The 16556-nt window shown below is 46.6% G+C and overlaps 1 protein-coding gene across 1 annotated transcript in view; it reads right to left on the bottom strand.

The window, feature by feature from the left end:
* Positions 1 to 16556, bottom strand: part of LOC144752100 (complement C3-like) — a 1799539-nt gene that overhangs the window by 1713190 nt on the left and 69793 nt on the right. The window contains exon 2 of the mRNA XM_078640046.1: positions 4530 to 4719. Within this exon, the coding sequence (XP_078496172.1) occupies positions 4530 to 4719 (190 nt within the window). The remainder of the gene's footprint in view (positions 1 to 4529; positions 4720 to 16556) is intronic.

Here is a 16556-nt window from a genome sequence, read left to right as displayed (position 1 = left end):
ACTCGCTCTCGCACTCGCTCTGCACTCGCTCTCGCACTCACTCTGCAATCAATCTGCACTCACTCTGCACTCACTCTGCACTCACTCGGCAGTCAGCACTCACTCGGCAGTCCGCACTCACTCTGCAGTCAGCACTCACTCTGCAGTCAGCACTCACTCTGCACTCACTCTGCACTCACTCTGCAGTCAGCACTCACTCTCACTCTGCACTCACTCTGCAGTCGGCACTCACTCTGCAGTCAGCACTCACTCTCACTCTGCACTCACTCGCACTTTTATGAGGTATGAATTAAATTATGCATTTTAGGATCTTTATCGAGAAAATGGCATATGTTGCCTTTGAACGGAATGAGCATTTCGAGAACCTGACTGGAGCAGCTCGCTGGAGACCGGATAAGAAAAACAGAAGTGCACTGCTTGGGGACCTAAAGATGTAGCCATGTACATTAAATATAGTGCACCACTTACACATCTTGAATGTACTCTGGGACATCAGGCAGATAAAATGAAGTAACCACTGTCCTAATGGAAGAAGAAAGTGGGCCATAATTCTCTACAAATTAATGTGTTTGCCACCTCCTGAGACCAGAAGAATCAGTGGCAAAATCATAGTCCACTGTAATAAACGAAATATTGGCCCGCTGTGCAAATGTGCTCACAAAATATTTCTATGAGGAGATACATCCCACAATGGTACAGAGAGCAAACACCTGCAATATGATACTGATGATGTGGGGAAAGAAAGAGAGAGAAGAAAATCAGGCAGAACGACAGTAAAGGCAAAGACAGGAAAAAGAAAGAAAGTGAGAAAGAAACCTTAAGCAATGCATAGTATTTACAAAGTGGGAAAAACAAAAGCCCAAACTCAAACATGTCCAGGATAATGTGCATACCCAGGATAAGCAAACCCTACTACGGCAAAAAGGTTTGCTTTCCCAATTCCCGCCCAGCGCCGTCTTAGTTTCTCGGCGTGAGGCGTGCCAGTAGGAAGCTTGGCAGCTGAAAGTGGGCAATAGAGATGTATTTACTGCCTTTATTACACAGATTCCGGGGCACTGCAAGCGGGGGCTGTTAAAACAGAAAAAGCGGAACTAGAACATGTAGAGACTCGAAGAACAAGCAATTTTCTTCAAGCGTATTATTTCTTTTTGCACATCACGTTGTCAGTCATATTGTCGCACACAAAAGAGTCTCTATTCCTGTTTTAAAAAACAGTTTTTTCACGAATTTAGGGCACCCACTATTTGTGTCTCACTCAAGTACAATAAAAAATGTATTGGTCAGAAAGTTAACATTTGAAGAATTGCGAATGGTTAATTAAAGCATCTATAGGCACTTGGCATTTCATATTCCCAAAAACTGAGCTGGGAGTGGACACTGCAGTAATTCAAGAAAATGCAATTCACCGGGCATGCTTTGCCCAAGCTACCCTCTCAGGACGAAAACGAAACCAAAGAACCGGACTTGGCAGATGAACTGCTTCAAATGCTTCGGAATACTGTTCGCATTTTATGGTACGACTACAGCAACTATCTTCAACAGTTTATGATGAAATAAGAGACCAACACAGTGTAGAAAGGTTATTTATACCAGCACAGTGAATACACTTCTCTGGAAGCTTGTATGGAAGGAGAAGCAAAAGAGAGTATGGGATGGGGGGAAGAGCGTGGGATGGGGGGGGAAGAGCATGGGATGGGGGGAAGAGCGTGGGATGGGGGGGAAGAGCGTGGGATGGGGGAAGAGCGTGGGATGGGGGAAGAGCGTGGGATGGGGGAAGAGCGCGGTACGGGGCGAAGAAGGCGGGATTGCGGGGAAGAGCATGGGATTGGGGGGGAAGAGCGTGGGATGGGCGGAAGAGCATGGGATGGAGGAGCAGCTTGGGGTGGAGGAGCAGCTTGGGGTGGAGGAGCAGCTTGGGGTGGAGAAGAAACCGGCACATGTTAAACAAATACACCTCTTTAATTCTGAAGCAACCTTACTGCGCTATATAAATGCAATAACGGTACGATACAATATTTTCACCTGACGTCTGTTCCTGGTTTCAATGCCATATATGTTGCACGGGCTCTTAGAGGCAGCACCCGCCTCGGCTCTTGTTGAATCGATCACCAGTAATGCCACTGTGGATTCGGAACCTTATAAAGTGGTGTTGATGTTCACCCCAAAAAAGGGGTGGGGAGCTCCGTGGCAGGTGAACCTGACACTGAAAAGAAAGAAACGGGCAACCAAACCTCTTTTAACATTTCGCAAGTTTCGTTTCCCTAAATTTACGGCCATTCAAGAAATGAAAGAAATCTCAGGTGGAGGGAGGGGCGGAGGAGAAACGAGAGTGAAACTTACCTGGTAGCAAGCGATTGTTTGGGGGCAAAGGGCGTCGATCTCCACCCGCCTATCAGAGAAAGATTGTGCATCACAGGCAAGGCGCTATAAAGCGCTGCTGTGTCCTTTTACCGAGATACTCGATCGAGAAGACGGAGAGGGCTGGAGGAAGGGATGAAAGGGAAGAGTGAAACTTACCTGGTAGCAAGCGATTGTTTGGGGCAAAGAGCGTCGATCTCCACCCGCCTATCAGAGAAAGATTGTGCATCACAGTCAAGGCGCTATAAAGCGCTGCTGTGTCCTTTTACCGAGATACTCCATCGAGAAGACGGAGAGGGCTGGAGGAGGGGTGAAAGGGAAGAGTGAAACTTACCTGGTAGCAAGCGATTGTTTGGGGGCAAAGGGCGTCGATCTCCACCCGCCTATCAGAGAAAGACACACACCTTTGTGCATCACAGTCAAGGCGCTATAAAGCGCTGCTCTGTCCTTTTACCGAGAAACTCGATCGAGAAGACGGAGAGGGCTGGAGGAGGGGTGAAAGGGAAGACCAGAACAGAACGAGGCAGCATGGCGGCTGGAGAGGGAGGGAGGGGTGGGAGCGGCGTCGAGTGCGCGATGGAGGAGAGCTGCGGCAGAGACATAGACATGCCCGGCCACCACCTCAGCTCTTCTGCTCCAATCTGTGCTGGGGGTAACGGGAGAGGGTCGGGGATCACCGGCTCTGTCGCCAACAATATAGAATAATCCACTTGTGTCTGAAGATCAAAGAACGGCTGCAGAAGTGGGGCCCGCGAACACCCACAGACACGCACACGGCCGGATTGGGCACGTTTTGTCTGTTTCTGGAGGCTCCCCGGCTCATTCTGTATGTTGTGGTTAATATTCCTCTTAGGCGCGACGAAGCATGTTTGGTTTCTTCGCTTGACTCCGTTGGAAGCAAGTAACATTAGACGGCCATTGGCAGAAGAGTCCAAAGTACGGTCACAGTGCGGGAAGTCAGCTGGGCAAAGATATTTCAAATGGGCCCATAGAGCAGAACAATGGGGTGGGGGAGAGGCTGCAGAGGGGACCAGGACCGGGACCGAGCTGGCACAGACTGACGAAAAAACAGCCCTGGGAAGAAAAAAAAAAGGAAACACCCACAATGGGCCCACCTCTGCATGACGTAAAAAAGGGGCGGGGCTTAAAAAGAGACAGAAACGCCCACTGATCGCATGAAGCCGGGGAAAAGAGTAATTGACACACATCTCTTCCAATGACTAGCCTCCATTTACGAAGCTAGCCAATGGAAGAGAGAGGAGAGAGAGGCGGGTTAAAGCCCCACACTGTTGAAGTCATGAAATCTTCGGCTCCGCCCCCCACTGCTTTCGCAGTGGGACGGTAGCCTCGACATAAAAAATAAGAGGCAAACAGCAGTGCATGATGCAGGGCAATGACTAAGCTGGAACAAGCTGGCAGGCTGGAACAGGCACAGCAGAGAGTGGACCGCAGTGGCCTCAAACCCCGGCAAGGGAGACGAGACGGAGTCAGCAGCCAGGCAAGGCACAGCAGAGCTGCCAGCCTTGAAGGGGGCACCGAACAGTCTAGTAACATTAGCAAAATTTGGATTGATGTAGGTATGTGTTCTGCTTAATGAGCTATATATCTATCCAAAATATAATATGTAATAGCTTCAAACCTAATCCTGTACAAAAAATATTCCCTTCAAGTCAATATTGACTTTATACACATAGCATAGTGTGGTGTGCTGCCAAATAATATCAACCTAAAGATAACTGATTCGGTTGAGTTTTTGGTCCTGAGCCCTGTGTTTAGCCTACAGGTTAAACATCCATTATGCCCAATAAATAATGTGCACTGTTGGTTAAGGAGGGGCGTATAAATGTTAAATAATAAAATATACATACAAGATAAAGGTACATACAATGTCTCTAAATGAAACTATTTTACATACTCAGTTATCATCCTGAAAATCTTACCTGGACCTGTAACTTCCGGACCTATGCTGGACACCCTTCAACCATATAGACATTACATTTGCAATGTATTGAAGTTTATATATGTTACTCTCTACCACCACTTCTGAAATGAAACTTAGAGCTGAACCTGCCCACCTCACCATCTTTTCAGCAACCCCTCACCCTGGCCCCGAAGTGGCTTCCTTGAAAACTTCTGACAGTGTAGATTGAGTGCCCGGGAGTCCAACCCACCTTTATAGTAAACATGTTCAAATAGTTGGGTTCTGTCAGCCTGGTTTCCCCACTGAAGAGACAATTTTTCTTGTGGGGGAAGTCGTGGACGGTGATGATCAGGTCAACTGCGTTCTGAAACTCATGGGCTTGGATGACAATTGTCTCGTCCGTGTCCATTTGTAGAACATTGGGAGCTGCCAGGAACAAGCTGCAAATTCAAAGAAATTAATGAGACGCATGAAGAAAGCATGGGAACACACATAAGTAGTCCTTAGGGATGGAACTCACATGCCTTGAAAACAAAAAAATCATTAAAGAAGCTCAACTGTTAAGCACAGTGAGTAACACTGATCAAGACAGATTATGATTCCAAAAGTCAGTCATAGAAGGTATTGAAAACTGTCTACGGCTCCCTAACAAAAATGCCTAATAACTGATAATGCTAGTCGGTACATGGCCAGAAACAGGCAATGCAGTCTCCAGCAACAGGTTAGACAAGCATCCAAGCCCCCTGTAACAGGTATAGATAAAATCTGTTTGCTTAGCAATTACCCAGCAACATGTATAGCTAACTTCTGGTGGCTCGCCAACATGTATGAAAAGTACCATGTATAACATATTTTACATGCTCATCAACCAGTAATCCCAGCAACGGGTAATGTGAGCCTCCATATACTAAGAGCATTGTCTTATGAGCTTCGGTAAGGCAAGTAGCATAGATGGTGAGGCTCAACATGTCCACCAACGGGGGCAACATCCACATATTATGCGTTTCGAATGTAAACATTACCAGAAACAGGTCATATCACATTCACCTACCCAGCAACAGGAAATTCCATCCTTAAAATTCCGAACCACAAATTTCTGTCGCTCTGTCTTTAGCACTCACAAACACTCACTCTCACTGACCACACAGTTACTGTCTGGTTTTAACATTTTCTCTCTCTTGCAGTTTTTTTTTCTCTTTCTGTCACATTCTCCGTCATTAGCAATTTCTCGCATGCTCTCAGTTTCAAACAATGTCTTGGTCAATCTTCTTTAGGTCCAGGTTGCGAAAAACATCTTGTTGCTATCAAGAACACACAGGGACTTGCAGCCCACCCATTGCTGAGCAGTGGTTGACTTTACTAGCACTTGTATTTGCTTGCTTTCTATTTGATGGCTTTCCTTGTTTCACCAGGTCCATATTTTGTTTGACCCACCTATGGATTATTCCCTCTTTACCATTTCTTTGATTGGCTGTCTTCTATGCTTCCTGTCCTCTCTTCAAGGGAACTACCTTTTTCTTTTTCTTTAAGCTCCCCATGAAAGTGCATGTATATTCGAGATGTCTTTCTCATGTGCTTTTCACCTCTAATGTTGCTTTTTCTCGCTTATGTTCTTCTTTCTCCAACTGGACTCATGTTGGGCTTCCTCACCCATGTGCTTCTCTGCTCTAGGTTGCTCGCTTTCCCTCGGATGCTTCTCACTTTGTTCTCTTTCCCGTGCATTGCTTCCCCCCTTACTGTGGTGTTGCTTCACCTCTCACACTAAACTGCAACCTGCTCATCCCTTTTATTATAGTGTTTCTTTTAAAATGCTATTGCATGTCTTTTTTTTCTGACATCAATCCACTTCAATTTGGTAAATAAAAAGAAAAGAGCCTGTTTCTTTTTGTAGGTGTGCAGATGTGTGTAGAGCATATGCACATGCCTACAAAATTATGTGGCCGCCGCATAAATGAGCCTTTTTAAAAAAAAAACATGCTGCATAACAGCCGCAATGCTAAAAACATAGGTCACATAGGTTGCCAATTCTTGTTTTCCTTTTTTTGCCAGTTACTGTCTATTTGTCAGTCTGCACATCCATTTGTCTCCGAATCAGTCTCTCTCTCTCTCTCTCTCCTGTTTGCAGTTTTTCTCTCACTGTCTAGAAGACTCTGTCACTTAATCTTTCATTTTCTCTCTTATCAGTGTGAGTGAATTTAGAATTATCAAATAATGTGTTTAGTCAACAAGAAAAAGTAATAAATAATATAATAGATTGCATTTGACATAGCAAAGTTTTTAAGTTGACATGACTAGGACTCGAATCCACTCAATTAATTGTATGATGCAAATTTTTAAAAGAATGTGGGCCATCATTGAGATGTCGGTGGTCAGACCGACGACCACTATTGCGGCACTCACGAGTAACCCTGGGCGTAGTGGGCGGAGTGGGGCTCCGCGGAGCTACGTGAAGTGGGCGCACAACTACGCCCACCCACGCACTCCGCGTAGCCCCACTCCGCGCCGCCCGCCTCCCTCCCGCCCTCACTAAATACATAAATAAATGTATAAAAAGCTTTTTAAAACACTTACCTTGTCTGCCGCGTCCCCGGGGCACCCTCTCGCCGTCCCGCCGTTCGCGCCGCCACCAAATCGGATCCTAATGCGCATGCGCGGCCGCCCGCGCATGCGCATTCCTCACGAGAAATGCGCATGCGCGGCCGCCCGCGCATGCGCATTAGGATCAGAAATGGCGGCGCGCATCGCGGGACGGCGAGAGGGAGCCCCGGGGACGCGGCAGACAAGGTAAGTGTTTTAAAAAGCTTTTTATACATTTACTTATGTATTTAGGGAGGGCGGGAGGGAGGCGGGTGGCGGCCGGCTACGCTCCGTCTGCGGAGCGCGCGTAGTGCCGCCTGGCTACGCCGGCTACGCAAAATGCGTAGGAGGCGGCACTCCGTGCACTCCGTGCACGGAGCGTAGCTGGCCGCCCAGGCTTACTCACGAGGCCGCCTGACAAGAAGTCGGCGGTCCGACCGCCGAATTTGGATGGGACCTCCGTGATGGCAGTCACAAAGTTTTCTTCTACACGGTGACTTGTGCTGAAGCACAGGAAAACGGCTGCACAAGCTGCTGTGTAAAAGAGTACTTTGTGCACATTAATTCGCCGTGTGCCATGCACCATGTGGTGCATGGCACAAGGTGCCAAGGACGGTGCATGGATGTGAGAAGGGGCACTACAGTTGCCCCCAAGGCCAATTTGCAGTTGCCCAGGAGAAAAGGGGGCCCTGTCTGGGGCCCCAAAATTCCCTTTCAACAGACTTTTCATGGCAGTCAGACCCTTATGAAAAGGCTGTGGGAAAAGGACATCGTAATTCTGACGGCGGTGCCTCGGCCCCACTGCCATTCACAGATTGCGATTCCGCTCTCCGCCCTGTCAGGATCTATGATCCTGGCGGCAGTCTCCACCCTGACCACTTGTGCTCTGGCCTAGGTTTGTAGTTTCTCTGTCTGTGCATCATAAGTTAACATGTGCCATTCAACATTTTACAAAAATACTATTAATTCAAGTGTTTTAAACTCTTGTGTTTGTTGTATATTTAAAATGTATTCTTCTTCATGTTCCTGATGTCCTGGAGGAAGGAGCCGATCTTGACTGCATCTTTACAAGGCCACTTCCTATGGCCAGAGAGGCTGTGTATATAATCCAAAATGTGCTGTTGCCTTCTCCTGTGTGGCAAAATACAGGATTATTCATTGGTACTAGAGCGAAAGTATTTTTCCATGTGATGTGTTTTCTGTTTTACCTTTGGATAATATGATGTAATATTTGTTTCACACCATGCTGACAGTGGAACTCCTCTGTTTGAAAAACTATATGAAGTGCTGTTTTTGGGATGTTTGCCAAGGCTGTCCCTTGTTCTGTTTGGAGGCAGACCCCACCTCAGCCCACCATTCTTCGAGATGTTACAGACGCTGCTTGTCTATTACTTTGTGCATACTTCATGCCTGTCTTTTTACTAATGCAATATCTGTGCTAAACTGTATCTGCTTTTGTCTTTATAACTAGATACTGAGCCCTATACTGATTCCTATTCATTTGCATTTTTAGAATAATTTTCATTTTGTTTTAAACTAACTATTTATCTTCTGTGATGATTCAAAAATGTTAATACACCTTCATGGCGTTGAATTTGAACCTTCTCAAGAGTAATTTTAATTGTACTTGATTTATCTCTGTTCCGGGGTCATCATCCTATGAGATTCACACAAAGCCCTAACTCCAAAAATGGAGCTTCATTTAGTATCAACAATTTTTGGGAACTTAAATTAGCGCTAACACCAGCCACAGACTCCCTCACCCTCACTTTACTTGTCAGCAACCTCTTCTTATATCTCACCCTCTCTTCCACTACCCCACTCTCCCTCTGCCATACTCATAGTAGCACACACAAAATAATCTCTCACTGTATCTCCCTTGCTCTAGCTTTTTTTTGTTGCGTTTTCTACTTCTGAGTCTCTTTCTCTATGTCTTCAGTCCCTCAATACTTCAGTCTCTCACCCTATATTAATCTCCGGCAGTCTCTGCTAGTCTGTCTCGCTCCCTGCTGTTCTCCGCCTTCCTCTTGTACACATACTTGAGCCTCTTTCACAACTATAGAAGTTTCACCTATGGTGGGAGAGGCATGAGAGAAAAGTTGACCTTTTGTGGACCAGCCAACACACACCTCTGGAAGGGCCAGAAGGTGGTGTGGTATGAGGGTCTGGCAAAGTGGAAGACTAAACCACAACAGAAACAAGCATTCAACAGACTGGGAACAGGCACGAGACCGAGGGACACAGTGTGTTGAACAATGTTAGAAATCGGGTTTCTGGTTCACTCAGGTGTGAGTTTTGGTCAAGCAGCAATCACAATACCAATCAGGGTAAGACACAAATAAATCCCAAATTACCCTGTGCTCACCCCTCTGGTAGCTTGGCCCACAGTATTCAGACTTAACTTGAAGTCAATCAGTAAAGTATTTGTGCAACACTTAAAACAGTAAAACTGTGAAATCACCACACAAAAAGATCCCACAAGAGGGTTAGAATAATATAGCTTAGTTTAATAAATAGAACAAGACCAAAATGATAAAAATCCAAACAGTAAACCAGAGATATTGAATTTTAAAGTTTTATGTTGAAATAGCGCCAAAAAGCGCAAAGCACCAACAAGGAACATCTGGTCGTACTGTACCTTGACAAAGTCACACGTTCAGGCTGACTGCAATGTAGCATGAGCTGGCTACAGGGACCTCATTAGCTCGGTAAGCAAAGTAACTTAATTCATGGTTGAGAGCATTTGTGGATTCTGGTCGAAGAAGCACCATTCAGCAGATGCAATGCGTCGGTTCCGAGATGCAGTGAGGTTGTGGTGCAAGGTCCTGTTGCATCATCATCGAGGATCCTGTCGATGGGTCTTGTGATGCGTAGTCCTGGCATCAGGGATGCAGTATGCAGCTGGCGATGTGTCGGTTCCAAAGAGCTGAGATGCTGCGATCGTCATTATTGAGGCTGCTGTCAATGAGAGATGTGAAGACCTGGGCCAGAGATGAGAGGGGGATGCGGTGCATTCGTTCTGCTCGAGGATGCGCCGCTCAGCAGAGAAGATGCATTGGTTCGGCTGGTAAGCACCTTAGACCCACTTCCAAGGGTCCAGGCCTGGGGTGGCACCACCTGGAAGGATAGACTCACAGATGACAGAGTTCAGGTGCAGATGTAGGCTTGTTGGAAGCCTGTTATGAAGTGTTCAGGTGTAAGTGAGGTTGTGCCAAGCCCTTCCCTTTCATCCTGCTAGAGATGGACTATTGGGACACACCTAAGCTACCATTGTGCGTAGCTGTCTAGGAGGAATACACAAAGCCCAACTGCCAACTACACCAAGTCATGTGATCAGATACAGGACACAGGCATCAAATGGCTAAAGCAAGAAAATGCCAACTTTCTAAAAGTGGTGTTTTCAGAATTTTAATTTAAAATCTAATTTTACAATAAGTTAGGATTTTAAGAGAAACAAAACTTGAACAAGTCATGCCTTCCCATTTGGAAATTATAGTTATAAAATGGAATAAGGTAATCTTAATGTTATCCAATGGGAGCAATAGACCTTGCAGTAGTGAAAAATTGATTTAAGATTTTTTCCACTACCAGGACAGATAAAACTAAAAAGTACATGTGCAGCTTTTTAAATACATTGTACCCTGTCCTCTGGGCTGTCCAAGGTCTACACTAGGGTATATGTATTAAATAAAAAGGAAGGTTTGAAATGGCAGGTTAAAGTGCACACAAAGGGTCTGCAATGGCTGGCCTGAGACATAATTAAAGGGCGGCTTCAGTTGGTAGTGAGGCAAGCATAATAGTGACATTTAATTAACAGTACCTGGGCCCATGTAGTGCACTTTATTAGGGACTTAAGTAAATTAACTAAGCCAATTAGGTATAAGACAACTTTACCATGTTTTAGGGAGAGAGCACAAGCACTTCAGCTCTGGTTAGCCGTGGTAAAGTGTGCAAAATCCTAAGGCCAGCAAAAACAGGAGGTCTGAACATTAGGGAAAACCTCTCCATGGGTGCCAGGTCTAACAAACCATATAATGACTATCACCTCTGCAAGATGATATTGGCCATAAGATCCAAGTTGTGATTTTAAAGAGCTCATGGGGGTTGAATTTTGGCAACAGTATGTGCTAAGCCCTTCCGTTTGCATTTTAACTCTCCTTGGTTCAAATCTCGAAATTAAAAAACAAAACAAATTCCTTTGTGATGGTCCTTGATTTTCTACAGCACAATTATTTGTGACTTATGGGGGCACATGCATCAAGGTAATCATGTGCTATTACCAAATAGCTCATTTTAACGATTCGCTAATTGGTAATCACAAATGCCTATGCATGAAGGATTCGCAAATATTTTTGTGAATCCTTAACATTCCTTAATTGTGAATGGCAAATTGCGATTCACGTTTAAGGAATGGCTTCTCATTTATTCCTATGGGCCTAGAGGCCTATAGGAATGAATAGGATTGCATTTGCAATCTGCGAGTACTTAGTAGGTACTCACAAATTGCACATGCAATTTGCAAGGGTGATAGGGGGCCAAAAGGCCACCCCGATGCACCCCAATACAGGTAAGTGTGCACATGTGGCGCACATTCATGCCATGAGGGCATGTTTGTGCGCCATATGGCACTTAGAAAAATGCAAAAAAGAGTATTTTTCTAAGGATTTTCAAATTACCACCAACTTGAAGTTAGTGGTAATTTGCAAATCATTAAAGCAGGGTCGCAATTTTTCCTTGCTTCGTGCATAGCATTTAAGGATTCACAAATTGCGATTCCATAAATGCATTCACAAAATAGGTAATCGCAAATTTTACAAATTTACATTTGGGTTGATGCATCTCAAAGACCAAAATATCAGTCGCAAAGGGGCCGATTCTGCGAAGCGGCCCGTTTGCAACCAGTATTTAGCTTGATGCATGTGCCCCATAGTGTTTTAACCCATTTGGAATATAATAGAATACACAATGATTACAATGATTAACTTGAAGTGCTTGTAGAATCAAGTATGCCAACCAGCAGAGAACTGACAATGTGTTACTTCAGGCAAATCGATGGGTGAATGGAGAATGGCCCCTGTAACTATAATTCCCTCCCTCGCCCCACTATGAGGGTTTGCAGCAGAGCCAAATGCTGATTTTACATTTGCACATCTGCACTTCCTACCTCTGCAGCTACATGTAGAAGATAGCCCGGTCTGTACACAGTTGTGCCAATACTGCACAGTACTGACCTCCGGCGGGCAAAGCATAAGCACTCTGACTTTTTTAAAAAATTGATCTTAAATCCGGGCAGCCTAGGTGGTGATGTGCCAGCCCCTTAAAATACCTACTGCATCACATGGGAGCCAAAGGCTTTAGTAGTTCTAGAAAACAGGAGAGTGTATTGTTGTGCAAGCTCGTTAGTTAGGTTGACACCCTGCAGTGTTCCAAACGTGGTTTTGCCCATGGCACATGTATGCTGTTAAACAAAAGTGTCGGCCACATGAGCCAAGTGCTGGCACCTGAAGACAAACCAACATGTCTTCCCTTTGCAATCTTTTATGAACTGTGACATACTTGAGACCTGGAAAAAACACAGTTGATGGACAGAATGTAGAACAATGTCATACATTCACCCCAGTACAAGGATCTGGGCCTAAATCCATCGTTTTTTTGCACTCCACACCACCCTGGGTTAGACACTGGCTATATGCAAATCAGCTCTGACCCTGTGCCTCATGGGAACAGTCCAGTCCGAACTACCAAGCCATGTCTTTCCCAGACCGGAATCAAGCATCCAAGGACCGGTTTCTGGCTATCAGCCTTCATCAGCCTGGATAAATTGACTCCAGTGGTGTGGAGGGCCTGGGACTCACGTCTGAGCATCCCCAGCACACTCGGGGTGAAAATTGCAAAAAACACAGTTGATGGACAGAATGTAGAACAATGTCATACATTCACCCCAGTACAAGGATCTGGGCCTAAATCCATCGTTTTTTTGCACTCCACACCACCCTGGGTTAGACACTGGCTATATGCAAATCAGCTCTGACCCTGTGCCTCATGGGAACAGTCCAGTCCGAACTACCAAGCCATGTCTTTCCCAGACCGGAATCAAGCATCCAAGGACCGGTTTCTGGCTATCAGCCTTCATCAGCCTGGATAGCTTGACTCCAGTGGTGTGGAGAGCCTGGGACTCACGTCTGAGCATACCCAGCACACTAAGGGGTGAAAATTGCAAAAAACACAGTTGATGGACAGAATGTAGAACAATGTCATACATTCACCCCAGAACAAGGATCTGGGCCTAAATCCATCGTTTTTTTGCACTCCACACCACCCTGGGTTAGACACTGGCTATATGCAAATCAGCTCTGACCCTGTGCCTCATGGGAACAGTCCAGTCCGAACTACCAAGCCATGTCTTTCCCAGACCGGAATCAAGCATCCAAGGACCGGTTTCTGGCTATCAGCCTTCATCAGCCTGGATAGCTTGACTCCAGTGGTGTGGAGAGCCTGGGACTCACGTCTGAGCATCCCCAGCACACTCGGGTGAAAATTGCAAAAAACACAGTTGATGGACAGAATGTAGAACAATGTCATACATTCACCCCAGTACAAGGATCTGGGCCTAAATCCATCGTTTTTTTGCACTCCACACCACCCTGGGTTAGACACTGGCTATATGCAAATCAGCTCTGACCCTGTGCCTCATGGGAACAGTCCAGTCCGAACTACCAAGCCATGTCTTTCCCAGACCGGAATCAAGCATCCAAGGACCGGTTTCTGGCTATCAGCCTTCATCAGCCTGGATAGCTTGACTCCAGTGGTGTGGAGAGCCTGGGACTCACGTCTGAGCATCCCCAGCACACTCGGGGTGAAAATTGCAAAAAACACAGTTGATGGACAGAATGTAGAACAATGTCATACATTCACCTCAGTACAAGGATCTGGGCCTAAATCCATCGTTTTTTTGCACTCCACACCACCCTGGGTTAGACACTGGCTATATGCAAATCAGCTCTGACCCTGTGCCTCATGGGAACAGTCCAGTCCGAACTACCAAGCCATGTCTTTCCCAGACCGGAATCAAGCATCCAAGGACCGGTTTCTGGCTATCAGCCTTCATCAGCCTGGATAGCTTGACTCCAGTGGTGTGGAGAGCCTGGGACTCATGTCTGAGCATCCCCAGCACACTCGGGGGGAAAATTGCAAAAAACACAGTTGATGGACAGAATGTAGAACAATGTCATACATTCACCCCAGTACAAGGATCTGGGCCTAAATCCATCATTTTTTGCACTCCACACCACCCTGGGTTAGACACTGGCTATATGCAAATCAGCTCTGACCCTGTGCCTCATGGGAACAGTCCAGTCCGAACTACCAAGCCATGTCTTTCCCAGACCGGAATCAAGCATCCAAGGACCGGTTTCTGGCTATCAGCCTGGATAGCTTGACTCCAGTGGTGTGAAGAGCCTGGGACTCACTTCTGAGCATCCCCAGCACACTCGGGGTGAAAATTGCAAAAAACACAGTTGATGGACAGAATGTAGAACAATGTCATACATTCACCCCAGTATAAGGATCTGGGCCTAAATCCATCATTTTTTTGCACTCCACACCACCCTGGGTTAGACACTGGCTATATGCAAATCACCTCTGACCCTGTGCCTCATGGGAACAGTCCAGTCCGAACTACCAAGCCATGTCTTTCCCAGACCGGAATCAAGCATCCAAGGACCGGTTTCTGGCTATCAGCCTTCATCAGCCTGGATAGCTTGACTCCAGTGGTATGGAGAGCCTGGGACTCACGTCTGAGCATCCCCAGCACACTCGGGGTGAAAATTGCAAAAAACACAGTTGATGGACAGAATGTAGAACAATGTCATACATTCACCCCAGTACAAGGATCTGGGCCTAAATCCATCGTTTTTTTGCACTCCACACCACCCTGGGTTAGACACTGGCTATATGCAAATCAGCTCTGACCCTGTGCCTCATGGGAACAGTCCAGTCCGAACTACCAAGCCATGTCTTTCCCAGACCGGAATCAAGCATCCAAGGACTGGTTTCTGGCTATCAGCCTTCATCAGCCTGGATAGCTTGACTCCAGTGGTGTGGAGAGCCTGGGACTCACGTCTGAGCATCCCCAGCACACTCGGGGGGAAAATTGCAAAAAACACAGTTGATGGACAGAATGTAGAACAATGTCATACATTCACCCCAGTACAAGGATCTGGGCCTAAATCCATCGTTTGTTTGCACTCCACACCACCCTGGGTTAGACACTGGCTATATGCAAATCAGCTCTGACCCTGTGCCTCATGGGAACAGTCCAGTCCGAACTACCAAGCCATGTCTTTCCCAGACCGGAATCAAGCATCCAAGGACCGGTTTCTGGCTATCAGCCTTCATCAGCCTGGATAGCTTGACTCCAGTGGTGTGGAGAGCCTGGGACTCACGTCTGAGCATCCCCAGCACACTCGGGGTGAAAATTGCAAAAAACACAGTTGATGGACAGAATGTAGAACAATGTCATACATTCAACCCAGTACAAGGATCTGGGCCTAAATCCATCGTTTTTTTGCACTCCACACCACCCTGGGTTAGACACTGGCTATATGCAAATCAGCTCTGACCCTGTGCCTTATGGGAACAGTCCAGTCCGAACTACCAAGCCATGTCTTTCCCAGACCGGAATCAAGCATCCAAGGACCGGTTTCTGGCTATCAGCCTTCATCAGCCTGGATAGCTTGACTCCAGTGGTGTGGAGAGCCTGGGACTCACGTCTGAGCATCCCCAGCACACTCTGGGTGAAAATTGCAAAAAACACAGTTGATGGACAGAATGTAGAACAATGTCATACATTCACCCCAGTACAAGGATCTGGGCCTAAATCCATCGTTTTTTTGCACTCCACACCACCCTGGGTTAGACACTGGCAATGTGCAAATCAGCTCTGACCCTGTGCCTCATGGGAACAGTCCAGTCCGAACTACCAAGCCATGTCTTTCCCAGACCGGAATCAAGCATCCAAGGACCGGTTTCTGGCTATCAGCCTTCATCAGCCTGGATAGCTTGACTCCAGTGGTGTGGAGAGCCTGGGACTCACGTCTGAGCATCCCCAGCACACTCGGGGTGAAAATTGCAAAAAACACAGTTGATGGACAGAATGTAGAACAATGTCATACATTCACCCCAGTACAAGGATCTGGGCCTAAATCCATCGTTTTTTTGCACTCCACACCACCCTGGGTTAGACACTGGCTACATGCAAATCAGCTCTGACCCTGTGCCTCATGGGAACAGTCCAGTCCGAACTACCAAGCCATGTCTTTCCCAGACCGGAATCAAGCATCCAAGGACCGGTTTCTGGCTATCAGCCTTCATCAGCCTGGATAGCTTGACTCCAGTGGTGTGGAGAGCCTGGGACTCACGTCTGAGGATCCCCAGCACACTCGGGGTGAAAATTGCAAAAAACACAGTTGATGGACAGAATGTAGAACAATGTCATACATTCACCCCAGTACAAGGATCTGGGCCTAAAACCATCGCTTTTTTGCACTCCACACCACCCTGGGTTAGACACTGGCTATATGCAAATCAGCTCTGACCCTGTGCCTCATGGGAACAGTCCAGTCCGAACTACCAAGCCATGTCTTTCCCAGACCGGAATCAAGCATCCAAGGACCGGTTTCTGGCTATCAGCCTTCATCAG

Source organism: Lissotriton helveticus, chromosome 1_1 (genome assembly GCF_964261635.1).
Source record: "Lissotriton helveticus chromosome 1_1, aLisHel1.1, whole genome shotgun sequence".
NCBI classification, from domain to species: Eukaryota; Metazoa; Chordata; class Amphibia; order Caudata; family Salamandridae; genus Lissotriton; species Lissotriton helveticus.
This window is presented reverse-complemented; position numbering and strand designations above follow the sequence as displayed.